The sequence below is a fragment of the Rhinoraja longicauda genome, chromosome 7 (genome assembly GCF_053455715.1).
Source record: "Rhinoraja longicauda isolate Sanriku21f chromosome 7, sRhiLon1.1, whole genome shotgun sequence".
Taxonomy (NCBI): Eukaryota; Metazoa; Chordata; class Chondrichthyes; order Rajiformes; family Arhynchobatidae; genus Rhinoraja; species Rhinoraja longicauda.
Genome location: NC_135959.1, coordinates 77,902,359 through 77,927,122, shown reverse-complemented (window position 1 = coordinate 77,927,122; position 24,764 = coordinate 77,902,359). Strand labels below are relative to the sequence as shown.

General features: G+C 40.8%; 1 protein-coding gene across 3 annotated transcripts in view; it reads left to right on the top strand.

Annotated features, from left to right (window-relative positions):
* Positions 1 to 24,498, top strand: part of arglu1b (arginine and glutamate rich 1b) — a 45,880-nt gene extending 21,382 nt beyond the window's left edge. Inside the window, exons 2-4 of one of the 3 annotated variants that reach the window (XM_078402901.1) lie at positions 11,793 to 12,018; positions 15,413 to 15,496; positions 23,614 to 24,498. In XM_078402901.1, the coding sequence (XP_078259027.1) occupies positions 11,793 to 12,018; positions 15,413 to 15,496; positions 23,614 to 23,781 (478 nt within the window). In that variant the 3' untranslated portion in view covers positions 23,782 to 24,498. Of the gene's footprint in view, positions 1 to 11,792; positions 15,052 to 15,412; positions 15,497 to 23,613 lie in introns of those variants that run through there. The other 2 variants (XR_013547494.1, XR_013547493.1) reach the window with 2 other exon arrangements.
* The last annotated feature ends 266 nt before the right edge of the window (positions 24,499 to 24,764 follow it).

Here is a 24,764-nt window from a genome sequence, read left to right as displayed (position 1 = left end):
CCTTTATTCTAAGACAGTGGCCCCTGGTTCTGGACTCCCCGACATTGGGAACATTTTTCCTGCATCTAGCTGGTCCAGTCCTTTTATAATTTTTTATGTCTCTATAAGATCCCCTCTCTTCCTTCTGAACTCCAGTGAATACAAGCCAAGTCTTTTCAATCTTTGCTCGTATGACAGTCCCGCCATCCCAGGGATCAATCTCGTGAACCTACGCTGCACTGCCTCAATTACAAGGATGTCCTTCCTCACATTAGGAGACCAAAACTGTACACAATACTCCAGATGTGGTCTTAGCAGGGCCCTATACAACTGCAGAAGAATCTCTTTACTCTTATACTGAAATCCTCTCGTTATGAAGACCAACATGCCATTAGCTTTCTTCTCTGCCTGCTGTACCTGCACGCCAACTTTCAGTGACTGGTGTACAAGGACACCCAGGTCTCGCTGCACTTCCCCCTTACCTAACCAGACACCATTGAGATAATAATCTGCCTCCTTGTTTTGCCGCCAAAGTGGATAACTTCACATTTATCTATATTATTATACTGCATCTGCCCACTCACTCAACCTGTCCAGGTCACCCTGCAACCTCCTAACATCCTCTTCGCAGTTTACACTGCCGCCCAGCTTTGTGTCATCTGCAAACTTGCTAGTGTTACTTCTACTTCCTTCATCCAAATCATTTATATAGACAATAGGTGCAGGAGCGGGCTATTCGGCCCTTCGAGCCAGCACCACCATTCAATGTGATCATGGCTGATCAGTCTCAATCAGTACCCCGTTCCTGCCTTCTCCCCATACCCCCTGACTCCGCTATCCTCAAGAGCTCTATCTAGCTCTCTCTTGAATGCATTCAGAGAATTGGCCTCTACTGCCTTCTGAGGCAGAGAATTCCACAGATTCACAACTCTCTGACTGAAAAAGTTTTTCCTCATCTCCGTTCTAAATGGCCTACCCCTTATTCTTAAACTGTGGCCCCTGGTTCTGGACTCCCCCAACATAGGGAATATGTCCCCTTTTCCTAACTTGACACCATTCAGATAATAACCTGCCTTACTATTCTTACCAGCCCTCTTTGATGTGTACATGAATGATTTATCTGAACAGCTTAGAGGCTGTAAAACAGGATGTATGATTGGTAACACCCTGGTAAACCATCTTATGTATGCCGATGATCTGGCGGTTTTTTCTCCTAGCAGTGCTGGGTTTCAGCAGATGTTGAATATATGCTCTGAGTATGGTGTCCAATTTGACGTGAAATACAATGCTAAACAGAGCGTTGTCATGATTTGTAAAGTAAAAGGGGACAAAGATCTAGCCTTCCCATCATTTTACCTGTCAGGGCAGGTTCTATCTGTCTGCTGTAAAGCTAAGTATCTGGGACATGTCATCACAGATCAAATGTCTGATGATGAGGACATGTATAGACAGCGCCGCATGTTGTATGCACAAGGTAACATGTTGGTTAGGAAATTCCACTGGTGCTCAGGAAATGTCAAGATAAACCTGTTTAGAGCGTACTGTACTCCTCTTTACACTGCTCCTTTGTGGATAAAGTTTAATAAGTCAAGCATTCATAAACTTACGGTTGCCTATAATGACTGCATGCGCATATTGCTTAGAAAGCCAAGGTGGTGCAGTGCAAGTGAACTGTTTTGTAGTGCAGGAGTCAATACATTTCATGCCCTGTTGAGGAATCTCATGTTTAAATTTATATGCCGATTGAATGGTTCTCAGAATTCCATCATTGTGCTGCTGGTAAATCCTGGTTTCAGTGCCGTGAGATACCTGTCACCTATGTGGAAACATTGGTATTGTTGCCTTTTCTAATTTAATTTAATTTTATATGTATATACTGTGTGCTGTATGTGTATTCTAATGGACCATGAGTCTGCTTAATAAAATTTTAATAAAAATAATTACCACCAAAGTGGATAACCTCACACTTATCCACATTAAACTGCATCTGCCATGCATCCGCCCACTCACACAACCTGTCCAAGTCACCCTGCAACCTCATAGCATCTTCCTCACAGGTACACTGCCACCCAGCTTTGTATCATCTGCAAATTTGCTAATGGTACTTTTAATCCCTTCATCCAAGTCATTGATGTATATTGTAAATAGCTGCGGTCCCAGCACCGAGCCTTGCGGTACCCCACTAGTCACTGCCTGCTATTCTGAAAGGGACCCATTTATCCCCACTCTTCGCTTTCTGTCTGTCAACCAATTTTCTATCCATGTCAGTACCCTACCTCCAATACCATGTGCTCTAATTTTGCCCACCAATCTCCTATGTGGGACCTTGTCGAAGGCTTTCTGAAAGTCCAGGTACACCACATCCACTGGCTCCCCTTCATCCATTTTACTTGTCACGTCCTCAAAAAATTCCAGATGATTAGTCAAGCATGATTTCCCTTTCATAAATCCATGCTGACTTGGCCTTATCCTTTTACTGCTATCCAAATGCACTGTTATTACCTCTAATAATTGACTCCAGCATCTTCCCCACCACTGATGTCAGGCTGATTGGTCTGTAATTCCCTGTTTTCTCTCTCCCTCCTTTCTTGAAAAGTGGGATAACATTAGCTACCCTCCAATCCACAGGAACTGATCCTGAATCTATTGAACATTGGAAAATGATCACCAATGCGTCCACTATTTCTAGAGCCACCTCCCTGAGTACCCTGGGATACAGACTATCGGGGCATGGGGATTTATCAACCTTCAGTCCCATCAGTCTACCCAATACTATTTCTCGCCTAATGCAAATTTCTTTCAGTTCCTCTATCCCCCTAGATCCTCTAGTACATCTGGGAGATTGTTTGTGTCTTCCTTAGTGAAGACAGATCCGAAGTACCTGTTCAACTCTTCTGCCATTTCCTTGTTACCTATAATAATTTCACCCCTGTCTGCCTTCAAGGGACCCACATTCGTCTTTGCTAATCTTTTTCTCTTAACATATCTAAAGAAGCTTTTACTGTCCTTCTTTATATTCTTGGCTAGCTTCCCCTCATACTTCATCTTTTCAGCCCGTATTGCCCTTTTTGTTACCTTCTGTTGTCCTTTGAAAGTTTCCCAATCCTGTGGCTTCCCGCTACTCTTCGCTGTGTCATACATCTTTTCTTTTTGTTTTATTCCATCCCTAACTTCCCTTGTCAGCTATGGATGCCTCCTACTCCCCTTAGAATCTTTCTTCCGCTTTGGAATGAAATGATCCTGCATCTTCCGGATTATCCCCAGAAATTCCTGCCATTGCTGTTCCACTGTCATCCTGCTAGAATCCCTTTCCAGTCAACCTTGGCCAGCTCCTCTCTCATGCCATCATAGTCCTCTTTGTTCAACTGTAACATTGACACTTCCGATTTAACCTTCTCCCTCTCAAATTGCAGATTAATACTAATCATATTATGATCACTACCTCCAAGCGGCTCCTTTACCTCGAGTTCTCTTATCAAATCTGGTTCATTGGACAACACTAAATCCAGAATTGCCTTCTCTCTGGTCGGCTCCATTATAAGCTGCTCTAAGAATCCCTCGGAGGCACTCTACAAACTCTCTTTCTTGGGGTCCAGAACCAACCTGATTTTCCCAGTCTACCTGCATATTGAAATCCCCCATCACCACAGTGGCATTTCCTTTGTTACATGCCAGTTTTAACTCCTGCTGCAACTTACACCCTACATCCGGGCTACTATTTGGGGGTCTGTATTCAACACCAATTTGTGTCTTCTTACCTTTACAATTCCTCAATTCTATCCAAGTGACTACCTCGTCAGTCCCTATGTCACCCCTCGCAAGAGACTGAATTTCGTCCCTCACCAACAGAGCTATCCCTCCTCTGCCCACCTTCCTGTCCTTTCTATGGGATGTATAACCCTGAATATTAAGTTCCCAGGTCCGATCCTGTAATCCCCACAATGTCATATCTACCAATCTCTAACTGAGCCTCGAGCTCATCTACTTTACTTCTTATACTTCGCGCATTCATATACAATACTTTTAGTTCTTTACGCATCTCACCTTTCACATCGATTCCTATTACACTTGGCCACACTCTCCTATCCCTTTATGAGCTTTCTTTCCCTTTTATTCTGGGGTCATTGACTATCCCTTTACTCTCTTTCCCTTTAATTCCATCTTTGACTATCCTATTTGACACCCCCCCCCTCCCCATTAGTTTTCATTCCATTAGTTTTTCTAACCAGTTCCTGCACCTGTATTATTTGCATTTGTGAATCATGCACTGGGACATCCAAATCCCTCTGCATCTCAGAACTCTGTATTCTCATTTAGATAATGCTTTTATTTTTTTCAATGGAATATTGAAACATTTTCCACGATACATTTCTTTTCAGCCTTCTTGCATCGTCTTCACAGCTTGCTTTTCTACCTATCTTTTCTTAAATTTACCAACTATGACTCGTTACTTTATTCAAATCATACAAATTGTAAACAAATTGAGGATCTAGCACCAATTTCAATGGTACATCATCTTATCAATCCGAAAAAAAATGTATCTCTATTTTGCTGTTGAATCAATCTTTTGTTCACATCAACATATAAAGTGCCCTTCATAATGTTTGGGATAAAGACCCATCATTTATTTATTTGCCTCTGTACTCCACAATTTGAGATTTGTAATAGAAAACATCCTATGTGGTTAAAGTGCACATTGTCAGATTTTATTAAAGGCCATTTTTATACATTTTGGTTTCACCATGTAAAATTTAAAGCTGTGTCCCTTTAAATTTTAGTCCCCCCCATTTCAGGGCACCATAATGTTTGGGACACATGGCTTCACAGGCGTTTGTAATGCTCATGTGTGTTTAATTGCCTCCTTAATGTAGGTATAAGAGAATTCTCAGCACCTAGTCTTTCCTCCAATCTTTCCATCACCTTTGGAAACTTTTACTGCTGTTTATCAACATGAGGACCAAAGTTGTGCCAATGAAAGTCAAAGAAGCCAGAATGAGACTGAAAAACAAGAGTAAAACCGTAGAGACATCAGCCAAACCTTTGGCTTACCAAAATCAACTATTTGGAAAATCATTAAGAAGAAAGAGAGCACTGGTGAGCTTACCAATCGCAAAGGGACTGGCAGGCCAAGGAAGACCTCCACAGCTGATGACAGAAGAATTTTCTCTGTAATAAAGAAAAATCCCCAAACACCTGTCCAACAGATCAGAAACACTTCAGGAGTCAGATGTGGATTTATCAATGACCACTGTCCGCAGAAGACTTTGTGAACAGAAATACAGAGGCTGCACTGCAAGATGCAAACCACTGGTCAGCCACAAAAATAGGATGGCATGGTTACAGTTTGCCAAGAAGTACTTAAAAGAGCAACCACAGTTCTGGAAAAAAGGTCTTATGGACAGATGAGACAAAGAATAACTTGTATCAGAGTGATGGCCAGAGCAAAGTATGGAGGAGAGACAGAACTGCCCAAGATCCAAAGCATACCACCTCATCTGTGAAACACGGTGGTGGGGATGTTTAGGCCTGGGCATGTATGGCTGCTGAAGGTACTTATCTTCATTGATGATACAACTGCTGATGGTAGTAGCAAAATGAATTCTGAAGTGTATAGACACATCCTATCTGCTCAAGTTCAAACAAATGTCTCAAATCTCATTGGCCGGCGGTTCATTCTACGGCAAGACAATGATCCCAAACATATTGCTAAAGCAGCAAAGATGTTTTTCAAAGCTAAAAAATGGTCAATTCTTGAGTGGCCAAGTCAATCACCTGATCTGAACCCAATTGAGCATGCCTTTTATATGCTGAAGAGAAAACTGAAGGGGACTAGCCCCCAAAACAAGCATAAGCTAAAGAAGGCAGCAAATCAGGCCTGGCAGAGCATCACCAGAGAAGACACCCAGCATTCATGATGTCCATGAATCGCAAACTTCAAGCAGTCATTGCATTCAAAGGATATGCAACAAAATACGAAACATGACTACTTTCATTTACATGACTTTGCTGTGCCTCAAACATTATGGTGCCCTGAAATGGGGGGGGACGGGGGGGGACAATGCTTCAACACTGCTGTAATTTCTATATGGTGAAATCAAAATGTATAAAAAGGGCCTTTATTAAAATCTGACAATGCGCACTTTAACCTCATGCGATTTTTTTCCTATTACAAATGTAGATCAATGTGAGGTTATAATATAATATATTCCTTTATTTGTCCCACACCGGGGAAATTTACAGTGTTACAGCAGCAAAGTGGATAGCAAGAGATCATTATAAATAAAAGATACATATATTGTCATCAGTTTTCTGTGTGTTCTTAGCTGTTATTGTTGACTCGTCTGCTGGGAGCAATGCTGGTTGTGTAGTCTCTGCAGTGGGAAGGAAGGATCTCCTATATCTCTCCTTCACGCACTTGGGGTGAAGGAGTCTGACACTGAAGGAGCTACTCAGTGCAGTGACAGTGCACTTGTCCACTTTGGCAGCAAAAACAAGGAGGCAGATTATTATCATGGTGTCAGATTAGGTAAAGGGGAGGTGCAACGAGACCTGGGTGTCCTTGTACACCAGTCACTGAAAGTAAACATGCAGGTACAGCAGGCAGTGAAGAAAGCTAATGGCATGTTTGCCTTCATAATGAGAGGATTTGAGTATAGGAGCAAAGAGGTCCTTCTGTAATTGTATAGGGCCCTCGTGAGACCATATCTGGAGTATTGTGTGCAGTTTTGAGGAAGGACGTCCTTGCTATTGATGCAGTGCAGCATAGGTTCATGAGGTTAATCCCTGGGATTGCGAGACTATCATACGAGGAAAGACTGGGCTTGTATTCACTGGAGTTTAGAAGGATGAGAGGGGTTGTTAATAGAGACATATAAAATTATAAAAGGACTGGACAAGCTAGATGCAGGAAAAATATTCCCAATGTTGGGGGAATCCAGAACCAGTGTAAGATTAATGGGGAGGCCATTTAAAACTGAGGTGAGAGAAGCCTTTTCACCCAAAGAGTTGTGAATTTGTGGAATTCTCTGCAACAGAAGACAGTGGAGACCAATTCACTGGAGGAATTTAAAAGCGAGCTAGATAGAGCTATAGGGGTTAGTGGAATCAAGGGATATGGGAGAAGGCAGGCACAGGTTACTGATTGTGGACTGATCAGTCATGATCACAATGAATGGTGGTGCTGGCTCGAAGGGCCAAATGGCCTCCTGCGCCTATTTTCTGTGTATATAAATCTCAAATTGTGGAGTACAGAGGCAAATAAATAAACGATAGGTCTTTGTCCCAAACAGTATGGAGGGCACTGTACTTCCTACACAGTGAGCTGTTATTTTATGCAGTATATGTTGGTGTGGCAATTTACCAGATGCCTTCTATGAATCTAATTATAGTACATCACCAATTCTTCTTTATTCACAGGACATGTTACCTCAAATAAATCCAATAACGTTTAAATGCCTTTTCAAGACTTTGACTTTAGCTGACTATCTTACCAATGTGCCCCGTGGTTTACACTAATAACTCCCAAATCCGATTTTAATTACCTGTAGTTTTCTGGTTTCTAGCTTCCTTTTTGAGTAAAGAGTTACATTTGCTTTTTTCCAAAGTAATGAAACCGCAATTATAGGGAATTTTGGAAAGTTAAAACTTCTGCATCTGCCGTCTTAAGTTATTTTTAAGATGGTCTTAAGTCCTGACATAAAATCGTCAGGATCTGTGTTGTGCTCATTTGCACTCCAACAGTTTACTCAGTAGTTGTTCCCTGGTATTGATTGCTAATTTATTAATTCATTATATTATTGATTATTGTATATTTGTATTATCGCATTAACGGGCCTGTTAAGGTGCAGCAAGTAAGAATCTCAATGTTCTCTTCTCGGTCCATATGACAATTAAACACTCTTGACTTCATTTCCCTGAGTTTCTCCCTTCCAATTCCCAATTTACAGGTATTTCTGGAGAGTTTCTTGTGTCCTTGATGTTGAAGACCGATTGAAGATGAATACCTATTTAAATTTATCTGTCGCTATGGGAACAATGCTTTTTAAAATGTCAAAACTTTACTTTAAAGCATTACTTTTTAAAATGTCAAAAGAAACTCTTATTTTTACATTTTTGACTAACTTTATCTCAAAGTTCTAATTTTGTTCCTCACTCCATGCTTGTTTTTATTAATTTGCTATTTTATAAATCTTTTTTATTTGCCTCCTGTGTTTCATATCTTTTTTTCTTTAAGTTTAATATTATTTTATTCTTTTTGGTCAGCAAGTAAGAAGATATTTCCAAATTTCTTTGGAAATTTTCCCTTGTTGGAATGTATTGTATGTTAACCAAAATCTCCTTGAGTATCTGTCAATGTGCTTTATCCAATCTATTAATCTAATTTGCCAGTTCACTTCAGGTAGCAATGCTTTCATGTCCTCGTGGTTATCCTTAAATTTGTAATATTGCTAAGGGGTCTATTTTCTTTCTCCCTGCAGTGAACTTGAAAAGGCACTGAATGTAAAAATAAGCATTTGTTTTATTGTTTCATTGTGTTTCTAATTCATCCCAAGATATTCCTTCCAGTTCCTCACTCAATGCTTGGATATCTTAAACTGTTTTCTCCATGACAAATCTTCTATATCATAGATAGTTGGTCATTTTCCCACAGTGGAAATATCAAATCCTGGAGGATAAGATTATTAAGGGGTTGGACAAGTTAGAGGCAGGAAACATTTCCCAATGTTGGGGGAGTCCAGAACCAGGGGCCACAGTTTAAGAATAAGGGGTAGGCCATTTAGAACAGAGATGAGGAAAAACTTTTTCAGTCAGAGAGTTGTAAATCTGTGGCATTCTCTGCCTCAGAAGGCAGTGGAGGCCAATTCTCTGAAAGCATTCAAGAGAGAGCTAGATAGAGCTCTTAATGATAGCGGAGTCAGGGGATAAGGGGAGAAGGCAGGAACGGGGTACTGATTGAGAATGATCAGCCATGATCACATTGAATGGTGGTGCTGGCTCGAAGGGCCGAATGGCCTACTCCTGCACCTATTGTCTATTGTCAGGTGAGAGGGAGACGTCAATGAGACGTGAGGCGACTTTTATTTTAAGAGGAATTCACTACCAAGCAGATATGATGGCAATGTTTAAGAGGGATTTGGTCAGTCTCATAACAGATACTGGATAGTGGGATTATGCGCAGGCAGATGGGTAAAACACAATGTGCTGGAAAAACTCAGCGGGTCAACAACATATCTGAAGGACATAGATAGGCGATGGATCAGGTTGAGACCTTTCTTCAGACTGATTGTTGTAATGGGGATAAAGCTGAAAAAGAGGAGGGGCAGGACAAAGTCAGCGAAGTGATAAGTGGATACAGGTGAGTGGTATTTTGGTTGGTAAATGGGTGGAATGAGGCAATTGAGATGAAAAGATCATCAGATAAGGAGAAAAGAGGTTTGGTGCTTTAAAATGACAGCTTGGAAACAGCCCCTTCGGCCCACAAAGTCCATGCTGTCCATCAATCACCCATTCATAGACAAAGAATGCTGGAGTAATTCAGCAGGTCAGGGAATTGGAGATAAGGAATAGGTGATGTTTCGGGTCGATCCTTCAAACTGAGATTGTTTTTCCTTTTCTCCAGAGATGGTGCCTGGCCCGCTGAGTTACTCCAGCAAATGGTGTCTACCTTTGGTGTAAACTAACATCTTGCAATTCCTCTCTACTCAATCACCGTTCACACTGATTCTATTTTATCTCACTTTCCCATCCATTCCCTAAAACTCTGCAATGTTAGAGTCTAGTTAACTACCAAACCTGCATGCTTAGAATGTGCCAAGAAACCAGATCACTTGGGAAGAACCCACAACGTCACAGGTAGAAAGTGCAAACTCAAGGCGCACGTACAGCACTCGAGGTCAGGATTGAACCTGGTTCTCTAGCATTGAATTATGCTGCTGAAATGCCCAGAGGGGAGGATGTAGGTGGAAGGGGAGTTAGGTCCTGGTTGGACCCAAACTGGGAGGCCTAGACACGCAGCTGGAAGGCATGTGGCATGAGGTGACGGTTTAGGCAAGTGTTGAGGAGACACACATGGTTGCAGTAGTGAGTGGGAGAACATGCAGACAGAAGGGAGGGAGTAGAGAGGATCTCACAGAATTCTTGCCGAAGAGAGGAGGAGAAAGCTTTCAAAGTAGGCATACTTTGGGGAGATTTTGCAGTGGAATGAGCTGTCTTCGGGTTGAATATAAACCCTTTCTGTGTAATGCTTCACAAAATAATTAACTGTTTTCACAACAGTTATTTCGAGTAGCACTGTCCTGAATTAAGTTATGCCAAGTTGTATCTTTATATAAATTATGTTAAATTTTCTCTGAATACCCTAGTCAGCTAGTAACCTACTAGGTGGCATGTTAAAATAGGAATTCTGGGTACCGATGGAACAGGTACATAGTTACCTCATGGCAGTATAGCCATTTTCTTTGATCTGGCTGCTAATTCGTGTGAAGTGGGCTTGATATAGCAAGTACCCATTCAGCATGTGTCACAGCTTTGCATGGGACTGAATGTTAACATCGAAGCTGTGAATAGGTTTCCTTGTAGGCGTTGCAAAGAAAGCAAGACAATGTCTGCAAATATATTGTCATTTGCTGAATGATCACCCTAGCGAGCTTTTCATATATCATTGAGGAAAAGAAACCGTGTCACTGGTGGTTTCCTGAAGCTTGTCATGGTGCTTTGAGATGAGTGTAATTCTGGGCTCTAATTTGGTCCCATGAAATAGATGAAAAGAATAGAAAGCAAGTGAAAGGAATTGGAAAGGGAAAATGATGGTGTTAGTGCAGTTTAGGATAGGCATACAACTGAAACTAGTTATACCAGCTCCTAAAAATAAATGAGCCAAGAGAGGTATTGATGTAGAGAGCGAGAGAGTATTTTTCTGTTTAATAATTCATGGCAGGAAAATTAAGTAAAAGCATTTTGTCATCTTGCTGATTGAAGCATAATTTCACAAGTAGGTTTGATTAAAAAAATATGTGTGCAGATTATGCACGACTGGAATTCTTTTGACTTTGGGACTTCATGCAGATATGTTATTTCCAGTATATTTTAAAGAGAAACTTTGATGGTGTGGTCATCTAATACTTCTGTCTGGATTCACTGTTACTTGTCTAATTTCATGCAAATATAAGACAAAAGCCACTTTTATTATGCATCTGGAATCACTCTTCTGGGCTTTTGTGAAGAACAAAGCTTGGAGGAGAAAAACAGAAGTTTGTTCCTGACAAGTTGATATTGACCAGTCAATTCAGCATAGTTTTTTAGACAATTCTTTCATGACTAGCATAGGTAGCCTGAAGCCTATATGTGGTTTAATAGGGCAATTGTGCAGAAAAAACATAACTGAGATCAAAATGTTAGGAGGGAAGGGCTTGTGTGCATATAGTTTGTTGCATCATGATGAAATGGGGCAGTCATTTAACACATGAAAAGCCACAAACTATTATTAATTACTGGCTGCGTTTTTCAGCTCTGAATTGAAAGCTACTGGCTAGGAGACTACAAAGAGCTCTCCTATTTGATTAATGCTGCCAAATTATTTGTCTTCTACATTGGTGTGGGGTACTTAAAACAATGTTGTGCTTCCTTAGTGACATTATATTATCAGCCTACTTTTTGTAGCCATGGTCTGAGTGGAATTTAGGCTCCCAACTTTATAACAAAAGCAAGGGAGGCTATTATAAGCTAGTGATGGGATATTTGATGTTTGTTTTGACTGGTATGGTCAGTTTCTTGTCGAGATATGTTTACTAATAGTTTTCCCTTGTTTCTTGCAGCCGACAGCAGGAAATAGAAGAAAAGTTGATTGAAGAAGAAACAGCAAGAAGAGTGGAAGAGCTTGTGGCTAAACGTGTAGAAGAAGAGTTAGAGAAGCGTAAGGATGAGATTGAGCGTGAGGTACTCCGGCGTGTCGAGGAGGCCAAGCGTATTATGGAAAAGCAATTGTTGGAGGAGCTTGAGCGACAGCGACACGCTGAGCTTGCTGCACAGAAAGCTAGAGAGGTAACGCTCGATCGTTGGAAAAGCAAACGACAGTCCATGGCAAAACTTTCAGTCACGGTCAATGGTCACCACTTAACCGTCAGCAGTAAATGGAATCAGAATGCAACTATCTACCCCTTTTCCAGCAGTCTGCAGTACCACAACATTGTTTTTAAGTTTTATTTCTTTTCCATTATAGCTTAAGGTGCCGAATGTAGTATTTAATTAGGCTACACAAAGCATTGTGCCATGGCATTTGCTGTTTAAATTCAGGAGCTATGGAAGAAATAATACTAACGTAACAATATACCTGTTCAAAGTCTTTTTTCACACTTATTTAATTGAAACTTTTGCCATGGCTGCAGACTATTATCTAACTATGCAAAAGCTTTTTTTCTTCAAAGGCACTTTCAGGATAATGATTTGCCCTTCATTTGTTTAATCACTTTGTATTCCATTCTGACTCCGTGACTTGGTCTTTCCAGTGCTGAAATAAGTCAAAGTGGATAAGCCTACAGTCATCTATGGCAAGTGGTTCATGTTTGCTGCATATCCATCTTAAATAAGATACAGCAGGGGGACTTTTAACATTAGGTTTCTGGCATCAGTCTCCATTGTATTCAAAGGATTCTTGTGGGGCTGGAACTCTGCCTTTATAACCCTCCTCCATAGTGTAGTTCTAAGTGCATTTTCCTCCCATGAGAGCTATTGACAGCTGGTGAGTCCCTCAGTGTGAAGCTAGACATTCTGTGTTACATGGTCACAGTAGCAAAAGCAGAAAAATGTCTTCCTGTGAAATAGTGAATTGCTACTTTATTGACGTTTGCTGACACTCATTACCTCTCGATTCTGAAATGAAATAGTTTTGCAGTGTAGAGCAGTACAGTGCCAAGTTAACTGTAACTTTAAAGATCTTGCAGTGACCCTTCGAGTATGAAGTAATTTAGCTATCTTCATTGTACATAGTTTCTTTCACGTGATTTGTTTAACTAAGTATTGAGTAGAAGTAGGAAAGAGCAAAGTTGCACAAAATGGTGCTCTATTCATTAGAGGCTCAGAAAAAACTAAAACTGTTATGTAATGTTTAATATTTCATAGGTCCGTCCACAAGGCAGTACACCACTGTTATGAACAAGGTGGTTCCAGTTTCTTTATGTATGTCAGCAATAAAAAAAACACCCTGGCATGTTTTCTTACTTATTCTTTGACAAACCCTTTTCAAATTGGTTTGTTTTATGTTTACATTCCAGATCGGATTTGTTTCTAGATATTGGAGGCAGAAATAAAAATGATTTCATTCATTTTGAATTCTGTTGAAACTTTGAGTAACTTCCATTTAAACATCGCTGACAAGCCTCCCGTTCCCTTCCCTTCCTCACCCGCCAAGTGATTTTCCTTTGGTTTTGCGTCACCATTCGACACAAGCTAGGTAACTAAGCTGCAGTAGCTATAGATTTCCCTATGGTGAGATTATTTTCTCCTGCGGCCTCTTAAAATATATAGTAAGCAATTTGATCTTCGTATTTCTATTTTGCCACTTTAAATCCGGGGATGAGCATTATTTAGCCAAGTGTTGTGTCCCACAGCAGATTTTATTGTTTTAGTCAAAACAATTTTACTTCTCTTTGTTCCTTTATATTTTTGAATGATGATTAAAGACTGAGCCTACCACTTTTGTGTGATACCAGCTTTTGTTTCTTCAGTGTGCTGTCTCTCAACAAAACATTAAGCAATGTTGAATGATTCCCAGCCTGCGAAAGTAGGTAGAGTTAGGTCTTAAAATTCCATAAAGACTTCAAAGGGTTAGTTAGTAGTTAGGTTTTCATGCATATTATAATGTATTGGTGAATTGTTTCAAAAATCAATCCTCCAATATTTTTGGCTACAATGCCTGGCAATTTGATATTTACAATTTTTTGTGTTTATGAACTCAGTCTTTAATTTTTTACTTTTAAGTGAAAGAATATTAGTGATTTTTTTTTTACTACGTCAGTTTGTATCTTGGACAAATTTTAATTTCAGAATATCGGCTACCTTAGAGTGAGAATTGGTTTATATTATCTTTGTATTTGATACAGGCACGAGAGACGAGGTTTATTAGGAAACTTCCATGGCACTTTCATGAATTTATAAAATGCCTTCAGATCAAAATTTTGTTATGAACAGTATTGTATTATAAGTTGCATGATGGTACTACCTTATTTTAATGTGCTTTTACTTAATTTTATAAAAACACTCCATTTTGAAATATAGTGCATTATACCATAAGATACAGCCTTTTGTATTATTTACTTTCTAACTTGTATCCAGATGATTTGAATTTCTAGGGTTGATGAGTATCGGCTTGTAGCACGTTACTATTCATAGTAAGATTATTTTTCTTTCTCATGTCTCTTGATAGCTTTGCTTAGCTTCATGTTTACGTTGCCATCCTACAGTCAAAGGGCACATTTCCTGGGCCATTCACAGTATTGAAAATGTATTTTTTCTGTTCTGGAAACTTAATTGAAAGCACTTTATTTTGTAGTGTTTAATCATATTTTGTGAGGTAATTGGAAATTTGAAGTCTGCATTGAAATGACTTTATTACAAAATCAATATAATTTAACCAGTACTCATGAGACCAGTAATAGCAAATGGAAAGTTAGTAGATCATCAGTAGCTTGAAGGTCACCTGTGTGATTTGATCTCAGAGCAGAAAAAAAATCATAATTTCTTCCAACTGTGAAAGATGCTCCCAGTTCCACAAAAGGATGGATTAAAGCTTGTATTTTTCACTAACAGTAAATGTATCTTTCTTATTAATTGTTTGCCTTAGGAATGGTGATTTATATTGTTTCTTCTTACCGTAAACATCTGCATTCCTCAGCTCAGCCTGCGTTGTGTTGTGTTTCTTGTTATTGGCTGAGCTGCTGATGCAGGTGTTGCCAAGCTAACAGTACAAATCAGTTTAAAGAGGAAGCTGGCGCATATGGCAGCCGAGGAGCACACTCTGCAGGACACTGGACGAGACAGTAAATATTCAACTTTTAATGCCGATTAATGGAGTTATAGGTAAAGCATACGTAGGTATTTGTAATTGATGAAAAAAACTATTTGTTTTTTATTTTTTAATGTAATTGGTAAAGTTTTTTTAGAAGTTGTATTATGTGTGGTTTAAAGAAACTAGTAATATCAGCAAGACTGGAAAAAAAGGGTGTGGGTCATTGCTGTTTGAGGGCTGGGGGTGGGGGAATGAGATAATTCAGGAAGAATTGTAACTAGGGGCAGAATAGTTTACCAGAATGACTGGCAATAAAAAGAGGTGGCTGTCTTGGGCATAGTGAAGGAAAGGATACTAAGGGAAGAAGCAGCTAGTCTAGATGCAATCTTAAAATGATTTCGCTCCATTAACATCTTATTGTCTCCTATTTAGGAGGAAGAACGAGCTAAACGAGAAGAACTTGAGCGAATATTGGAGGAAAATAATCGAAAAATAGCAGAAGCTCAGGCTAAGTTGGTAAGTGTGAATGTATGGTTGCTTATTTGATAGAACCATAGCACAAAATCATGCCCTTTTGTCCAGCTCAACCGTGCCAACTGTAATGCCTATCTATGCTAATCCCATGTTCTTGGATTAGATGAGGCCCATATCCCTCTTTCCTGCTTAAGTGTCTATCCAAATGTCATTTCAGCCTTGTAAATTATATCTGCCTCCATTACCTTCTGTGGCACCTTATTCTAGATATTCACCACCCCTGCCACTGTATGTTGTTTCTTTTTTTTTTTTTTTTCCTAATCAGATGTGCAGCACTTTGGTCAACGTGGGTTGTTTTTAAATGTGCTATACAAATAAAATTGACTTGACTTGACTCTGAAAAGTTAATTTCAGATTACCTTTAAATTTCTTACCACTTAACTTAAAGCGGTAACCTCTAGTGACTAGAGTAGTCAAAGATCCCCCTACCCTTAGGGAAGATAGAATCCTCATACTTGTCTGGAATAAAGTTCATCTGCCACTGTTCCGCCTATCTTTCAAGGTGATCTCTATCGGCTGTATCCTTCACTACATCTCCACCAATTCTCATGTCATCTGCATAAAGCAAGTTACATATTTCCATTCAGAAAATCACCCATCCATGCACAAAATCATGCTGATTCCTCCAAATCTATTCCTGACTTTCCATGTGAACATAAATCCTGTCCTGCAAAATATTTTCAACTTTCCTACCATTCTTGTAAGGCTCACAGGTCTGTGGTTTCCAAAAGCAATTATCTTTGCGTTTTGGATCTTTGCCAGTGGCTAATGCCAATGCAATATTTTTCGTCAAAGCCCCAACAATCTCCCCTCCTGCTTCTATTGGCATCCTGGGATAGACCTTGTCATGCCCTGGGGATTTAGCCACCCTGATGTGCCTCAATATTTTGAAAAGCCCTCCCTGCCTGTTACTGACATCCTCCAGAATTACAGCATACCCCTTCCTTAACTCTCCAATGTCCACATCCTTTTCCCTTATGAATACTAATGAGAAGTATTCATTTGAGATCCAGCTCATATTCCCAGGCCCCAAATGTGTATTTCTCCCGTGGTCTCAGAGGGAACTTATTCATTTATTTCCTCCCCTACTGCTTCTAACACACTTGGTCGGATTAAGGATTTTACAAGGTCATTACATGAACCCATGTACCCTCAGGACTTCTTAAATTTTCTTTTAATCCACTATAAACCTCAAGTGACATGCTTAATACCAATTTCCTTAATTGCCCCTTATACTTCCTTTTTCCTGATCATACCTTCAATATCCTTTGATATTTCTCATTTTTGCATCACTCCCTGCAGGAACATGCTGAATCTGAACTCTAAATATCTTTAGAAGCATCACACTTATCAGATGTTATTTTTCCCCTCCACAGCTGCTTCCAAACTAACCTTCCCAGGTCCTTCTTAGGCAATTGAAATCTGCCTTCACCCAATTTAGTGCCCTAACTCAAAGGTTGCACTCTATCTTTTTCCATAAACATCGGAAGCATGCAGAACATTATTCATTGTTCCCAAAGAGTTCCTCCACAGAAACTTTTATCGCTCGTATATTCTCATTCCGTATGATAAGGTCAAGTATCTCCTTCTGCATAAGCCCCCTCCCTAGAGGTGCTCTCGACATAATGTCTCAGAAAACCCTTGAATGTACTTCACAAATTCCACCCTATCAAAGTTCCTTGCACAGTAATTCCAGTCCATTTTGGGAAAGTTACATCCATGACTACATCTACCTTGTTGCTTTTATACCTTTTGCAATCTGCCTACATACCTGTTCTAGTCCCTTCTTACAACTGGAGGCTTATTGTACAACCCCATTAAAGTGATCATTCTTTTCTTATTCCTAAGCTCCACCCATATAGTCTTAATGGCTGATGCTTCTAGGATATTCTTCCTGAGTACTACCGCGATACTCCCATTGATTAGCTGTACAACATACCCCTTTTTGCACCACGTGCTATCACAGCTGATAAAATTATCCGAGGGCATTGAATTGTTAATCCTGCTCTTCTCCCAAACATATTACTTGCTGAAATGTTACTCTGGGTCCTATCATCCTGAGTAGCACAGTGCAATGATATTGGGTCCCAATACCTTTATACAAGCAACCTATCTTTATACAGGCCTTCCTGAACCAGAGAGATCCCAATGATCTGCAACCCTAAAGAGCTCCCAACTGCACTAACTCATCAGTCTGGCTTGATAGAGGTTTTTTAAATTTTAAGAGGGACGGACAGAGTTGACGTGGGTAGGCTTTTCCCTTTGAGAGTGGGGAAGATTCCAACAAGGGGACATAACTTCAGAATTAAGGGACAAAAGTTTAGGGGTAACATGAGGGGTAACTTCTTTACTCAGAGGGTGGTGGCGGTATGGAATGAACTTCCGGTGGAAGTGGTGGAGGCAGGCTCGATTTTATTATTTAAGAGTAAATTGGATAGGTATATGGATGGGAGGGGATTGGAGGGTTATGGTCTGAGAGCAGGTAGATGAGACTAGGTCAGAGAAAGTGGTCGGCATGGACTGGTAGGGCCGAACGGGCCTGTTTCCGTGCTGTAATTGTTATGTGGTTATATGGTTATTTGTTCTATCCTCACTGGAAGTAGCACAGGGAGCAGCCTGGAAATTATAATCCTCGATGTTTTGCTTTTCAACTTTCTACCTCACTCCCTAATTTCTCTTTGCAGGACCCCATCATTCTTCTTACTTCTGTTTTCACTATCAGTATGGACTATGCCCCCCCCCCCCCTTGCTGCTTGACCTCCCCTTTCAGAATATTCTGTAGCTGCATTCTGTAGAACATCCATAACCATGGCACTGTGAGACAACACCTCATCCCAAAGTCTTGCTTGTGGACACAGAAATATCTATCTGTCCGCTCTGAAGTCCCAGATCACTAATGCACATTTAGACCTTGTCCTTGCCTACATTACAGTTGGTGCCACTGCTTTGGCTGGTGCTACTTTCCTACCCAAGATCATTCTTCCTTCATCTCCCCCCCCCCCCCCCCACGCATCTCCCTAACAGTACCTAAAGAGGTAAACCTGTAAACTAATTTAACTCCTGTTCCCATGCTGAAGGTTCTGTCTTGGGCATTCTCCATTGGGCTCCTCTATTGCCAGAGTGAGGCCACATGCAAACTGGAGGACCAAGGTCCGCTTGGGTGGCTTACAACCCAACGGTATGAGCGTTGAATTCGCCAATTTTAAGTAACTTACTAAACCCCCACACCTCACCTCCCCTCCCCCTCACGAACCCCACCTAGACTGCCACCAATATATCCCCTCCTGCTGTTTTCCTTCCTCAATCTTCACAACTCCAACCTTTTGCTTTTATCTCTGGCCTTTATTCCATCTATCTGCCTATCAAAACAACTTTCCAGTGTCCATCTATTACCTGCCATGTTTTGTTTTGCCTCTCCCTGCTAGCTTTCTTGATGTCGTTCCCCCTACAATCAGGCTGGAAAAAGGATCTCAGCCCAAAATGTCATCGATCCATGTTCTCCAGAGATGCTGCCTGACCTGCTGAGTTACTTCAGCACTTTGTGTCCCTTTGTGTATTAACCAGTATCTGCAGTTCCTTGTTTCTATGAATCAGCAGAGTAGATGTGTGATCGGCAGGGGAGGAGGTGCTATCTATCACCTATGTCCCTGAAGATCCAATCTTTGATGCGCTGTGCCTCCTGTGTACCCCTCAGTGAGTCCAACTGCTGCTCCAACTGATTCATGGAAGTTGAGCAGAGCTGCAGTTGGTAACACTTTATATAAACGTCGTCATTACGACATTTGACTTTGCCCTGATCTCCCACGTTTTACAGGTGGAACATACACTCCACTGACTTTCATTAACCCTCTAGAAACAACTGTGTTCGAAGGAAAAAAAATAATCAAAATAGACCACGGGAACGTTAGCAGTGCTTGTGTAATATAGAAACATAGAAAATAGGTGCAGGAGGAGGCCATTTGGCCCTTTGAGCCAGCACTGCCATTCCTTGTGATCATGCCTGAACATCCACAATCAGTAACCTGTGCCTGCCTTCTCCCCTTATCCCTTGATTTCGCTAGCCCCAAGAGCTCTATTTAACTCTCTTTTAAATTCATCCAGTGAATTGGCCTCTACTGCAGAGAATTCCACAAATTCACAACTCACTGGGTGAAAATTATTTTTCTCATCTCAGTTTTAAATGGCCTCTCCTTTATTCTTAGACTGTGTGGCCCCTGGTTCTGGACTCCCCCAACATTGGGAACATTCTTCCTGCATTTAGCTTGTCCAGTCCTTTTATTGATACAATGCGATACGATAAAACCTTTATTCATCCCCGGAGGGAAATCGGTCTGCCGACAGTCACAACACACAACAAGGCACACGAAAAAGTTGGAATTAAAATTAAATTTAAAGTGGGAAAAAAAGAAAAAGACAAGCGATTATTGGCTGGCTGCCATGTGCACAGCGCCTTCACCGGAACAAACGAACAAACAAACAAACGAACGCAGGCTTATCCCCTGGACAGAGGATTCTAAACTAGAGTGCCCCATCCCTCCCCCACACCAGCTCCCCCTTTGTTCTCACGGCGGTCCCTCCATGCTGGGTCCCTATTGTTCTTCACGGTGCTCCCCCCACACCATTCAATCCCCTGATTCACCATTGGGATGGGCAATGTGTGGAAAGCTTATCTGCAACGAGTGCATAGCTATTATTTCTGACTTTGTGCTGAACACGATGCCAAGTTAACGTTGGTCTCTGCTTCCGCATCGAGACCCTTCTTATGGCTGGTCTCGACTCGAAACCTCATTCAGTCTGAAGAAGGGTCTCGACCCGAAATGTCACCCATTCCTTCTCTCCAGAGATACTGCCTGTCCCCGCTGAGTTACTCCAGCACTATGTGTCTATGTTCGGTGCAAACCGACATCTGCAGTTCCTTCCTACACATTAAACTGATCTCATCAGCCTGTTCATGATCCATATCCCTCTATTCCCTGCACTTCCATGTACCCGTCCAAAAGCCTCTTAAACGCCACTATTATAGCTGCCTCCACCACCACCCCTGGAGTTCCATTAAATATGTTCCATTACATTTAAAAACCAAGAGTGATTTTGGTTTCTACATTTATTTCAAAGATTGGCATTCTAAGTTACCTTCAAAATATAAATCAGATAGTTCCATTATCCGCTAAAAATGGTAAAGGGAATTTTACATGATTTGGCCACTTTGACCGACCAACCAAGCAGATCTCAATAACATAACACTACATTGAGCGCTTAGCTTTTATTTTAGACAATAGACAATAGGTGCAGGAGGAGGCCATTCGGCCCTTCGAGCCTGTACGCACCACCATTCAATGTGATCATGGCTGATCATTTTCAATCAGTACCCCGTTCCTGCCTTCTCCCCATGCCCCCTGACTCTGCTATCCTTAAGAGCTCTATCTAGCTCTCTCTTGAATGCATTCGGAGAATTGGCCTCCACTGCCTTCTGAGGCAGAGAATTCCACAGATTTACAACACTCTGACTGAAAAAGGTTTTCCTCATTTCCGTTCTAAATGGCCTACCTCTTATTCTTAAACTGTGGCCCCTGGTTCTGGACTCCCCCAACATTGGGAACATATTTCCTGCCTCTAACGTGTCCAACCCCTTAATAATCTTATGTTTCGATAAGATCCCCTCTCATCCTTCTAAATTCTTTCCCAGTGTCAGTTACTTGACCTGCTTGCATTAAATCTACCATCGTCACTGATTAATTACAGGTTTAAGTTTTACAATTTGTCACTACAAAGAGTTGCTGTGATCATCATTGGAATTCTATTTCAACTTTTAAACTCATGACCTGTTTAAAGTTGAAGCTTGTTCTAATACACCTGGTCCTACGTTTAATGGAATTGCCCCAAGTTCCAAATGTAACTAAGAAAGTAATGCAAGTACCTTAATCTTATGTTTTCATTTTATTGCCTACCCTACCTATTGCTAATTATGCAACAGGCTGTTTATAGAGCATGTTTGGAGATATCATGAAACTTTACCAAGGAAAGACGAGCAAATTATACTTAAAGGGTTGATAGTGAAGATGTAATGGCAAAGATTTAAAGACCGCATGGATGATCTCCAAAAATTGTTCATCACTGTCTGGGAAAATAAAACTGGGAAGGTGGCTAACGAGGGAAATCAAGGAAAAGGCATATAAATTGGTCAAGGGGAAGCAGCAAACCGGAGGACTGCGTGAAATTTGGAACTCAGAGGACACAGGTTAATTAAGAGGGAGGAAAAGAGGATGAAAGAAAGCCTGCGGAGAATATAAAAACTGACTTTAAAAGCTTCTTTAAATATGTAAAAAGGAAAAGATTAGTGAAGAGAAAAAAGGTCTCTTACAATCAGAGACAGGTGAATTTATAATGGCAAACAAGGAAATGGCAGAACAGTTAAACAAGTACTTTGGTTCTGTCTTCATTAAGAAGACACAATCTCCCAGAAATACTAGGGGACTGAGGATCTAGTGGGAGCGAGGAACCGAAGGGAATCCACATTAGTCAGGAAATGGTGTTAGGTAAACTGTTGGGACTGAAGGCAGATAAATCCCCAGGGCCTGATGGCCTGCATCCCAGAGTACTCAACTAGGTGGCCAGTTAGCCTTACATCGGTAGTGGGAAAGATGCTGGAGTCGATTGTTAAAGATGTTATAGCAGCGCATTTGGAAAGCAGTGACAGGATCGGTCAAAGCATGGATTTATGAAGGGAAAATCACGCTTGACTAATCTTCTGGAATTTTTTGAGGATGTAACAAGAGAGCCAGTGAATGTGGTGTATCTGGACTTTCAAAAAGCCCTTGATAAGGTCCCACAGAAGAGATTAGTGCGCAAATTTAGAGCACATGGTATTGGGGTAGGGCATTGACATGGAGAGAGGACTGGTTGGCAGACAGGAAGCAAAGAGTAGGAATTAACGGGTCCTTTTCAGAATGGCAGGCAGTGACTAGTGGGATGCCGCAAGGCTCAGTGCTGGGACCCCAGTTATTTACGATATATATTAACGATTTAGACGAGGGAATTAAATGTGACATCGCCAAGTTTGCGGATGACACAAAGCTGGGTGGCAGTGTGAGCTGCGATGAGGATGTTATTAGGCTGCAGGGTGACGTGGAAAGATTGGGTGAATGGGCAGATGCAGTATAATGTGGATAAATTAGGTTATCCACTTTGGTGGCAAGAACAGGAAGGCAGATTATTATCTGAATGATGTCAGATTAGAAAAACGGGAGATGCAACAAGACCTGGGTGCGCTTGTACATCAGTCAGTGAAAGCAAGCATGCAGGTATAACAGGTAGTGAAGAAAGCTAATGGCATGTTGGCCTTCATTGCGAGAGGATTTGAGTTTAGAAGCAAGGCTGTTGTACAGGGCCCAGATGAGACCGCACCTGGAATATTGTGTGCAATTTTGGTCTCCTAATTTGAGGAAGGAAATTATTACTATTGAAGGAGTGCAGTGTAGGTTCACCAGGTTAATTCCCGGGATGGCGAGACTGACATCTGATGAAAGAATGGGTCGACTGGGCTTGTATTCACTGGAATTTAGAAGGATGAGAGGGGATCTTATAGAAACATATACAATTCTTAATTGGGCAGGCTAGATGTAGGATAAATGTTGGGAGAGTCCAGAACCAAGGTCACAGTTTAAGAATAAGGGGTAGGCCATTTAGGACTGAGATGAAGAAAAAAAATTCACCCAGAGAGTTGTGAAGCTATGGAATTCTTTGCCACAGAAGGCAGTGGAGGCCAATTCACTGGATGGTTTCAAGAGAGTTAGATTTAGCTCTTGGGGCTAAAGGGATATGGGGGAAAAGCAGGAACGGGGTACTGATTTTAGATGATCACCCATGATCATATTAATGGTGGATGCTGGCTCGAAGGGTCGGATTGCCTAGTCCTGCACCTATTTTTCTATGTTTCATTGGAATGAAAAGATTGTAAAACAATCACTGTTCCAATAATTGTGTAAACTCCAGTAGTTTTAGAGATTGATCAATTATTTGGAGCTAGTTGCATAATTTTACCATTTTCTGCATAGAAAAGCTGTTATTGCGCTATTAAACAATATTGTTGCAATTTACAGGCTGAGGAGCAATTGAAAATTGTTGAAGAGCAAAGAAAAATTCATGAAGAAAGGATGAAGCTTGAGCAAGAAAGACAGCGTCAACAAAAGGAAGAACAAAAACTGATCCTGGGCAAGGGGAAGTCCAGGCCAAAGCTGTCCTTCTCACTGAAAAGCTCTGTTGGATAACTTTGTGCTTGTGTTCTTTTTTTAAACCTTGTAGCTTCATGTTGAAGTGTTTTTGGGAAAGACAAAGTTCGAATGATCAGATGTGGGCTGTGCTCTACAACATTTCTTAACAGAATAAGAAATGTGATTTTAAAACTGAAATTCAAACATCTATCAGTACAATGGAACCCTGTATAGAGCATCTCTGATTTGCCGATGTAAAATGTTATCACGCAGAGATCATCCTCATCAGTTTCTATAACAAATTGGCTGCAGCAGATTTGGACTTTGAAAGAGTAAGGGGATCAGTGGAGGTGATCTAAAAATGGGTTCCGCTGTAGTCAACTTAGTAAACCCAATGTGATGTAAATGTTAAGTAGTATTGGGATGATGTAGTAATATCGACTGTAAATGAACCAAATTGGAAAATATACCATTTTAAAAACGTTTTGGATCTGTAATTGAAATTGACTGCCCAAGCAACCCTGAATGAACTTTGGAGTCTCTATGGTGTGTTAACAAATCTAATGCTGTTGTCAGTGGAATGGCTCCCGTCATTCACAGGTAAGGAAAATAACCACATTTCTTGGAAGGGGTGAGAAGAATTATTGTTCTGGATTTGCAGTACACGCACCTCTTAATGTTCTGATTTGTTTTTCATCATTTAGCAAGAGTTAGCCTGCTTTTTTTTCCCCTGTATTGTAAATGTACAAACTTCACAAATAAAATAAGGTCTTAAATGCATGATAGACTGGTGTGTTTTTATTTTAAAGCACCTCTTAAACCATTGCAAATGCACATTGTGTTAAGTTGCTTAATTTGTGAAAATGTGAAAACAAGAATCTGGATAGATGCTGTTTTCATATAAGCCAAGCACTCAAGGGGCATGTTGCAAATGCACATTATGACCAAAAATGGGGCATCTGGAAACAACAGATCTAACAGTTGTTGAATGTGCATTAAGATTTCTGCATTCTATCTGAACCATATGACACAGTGGCTCA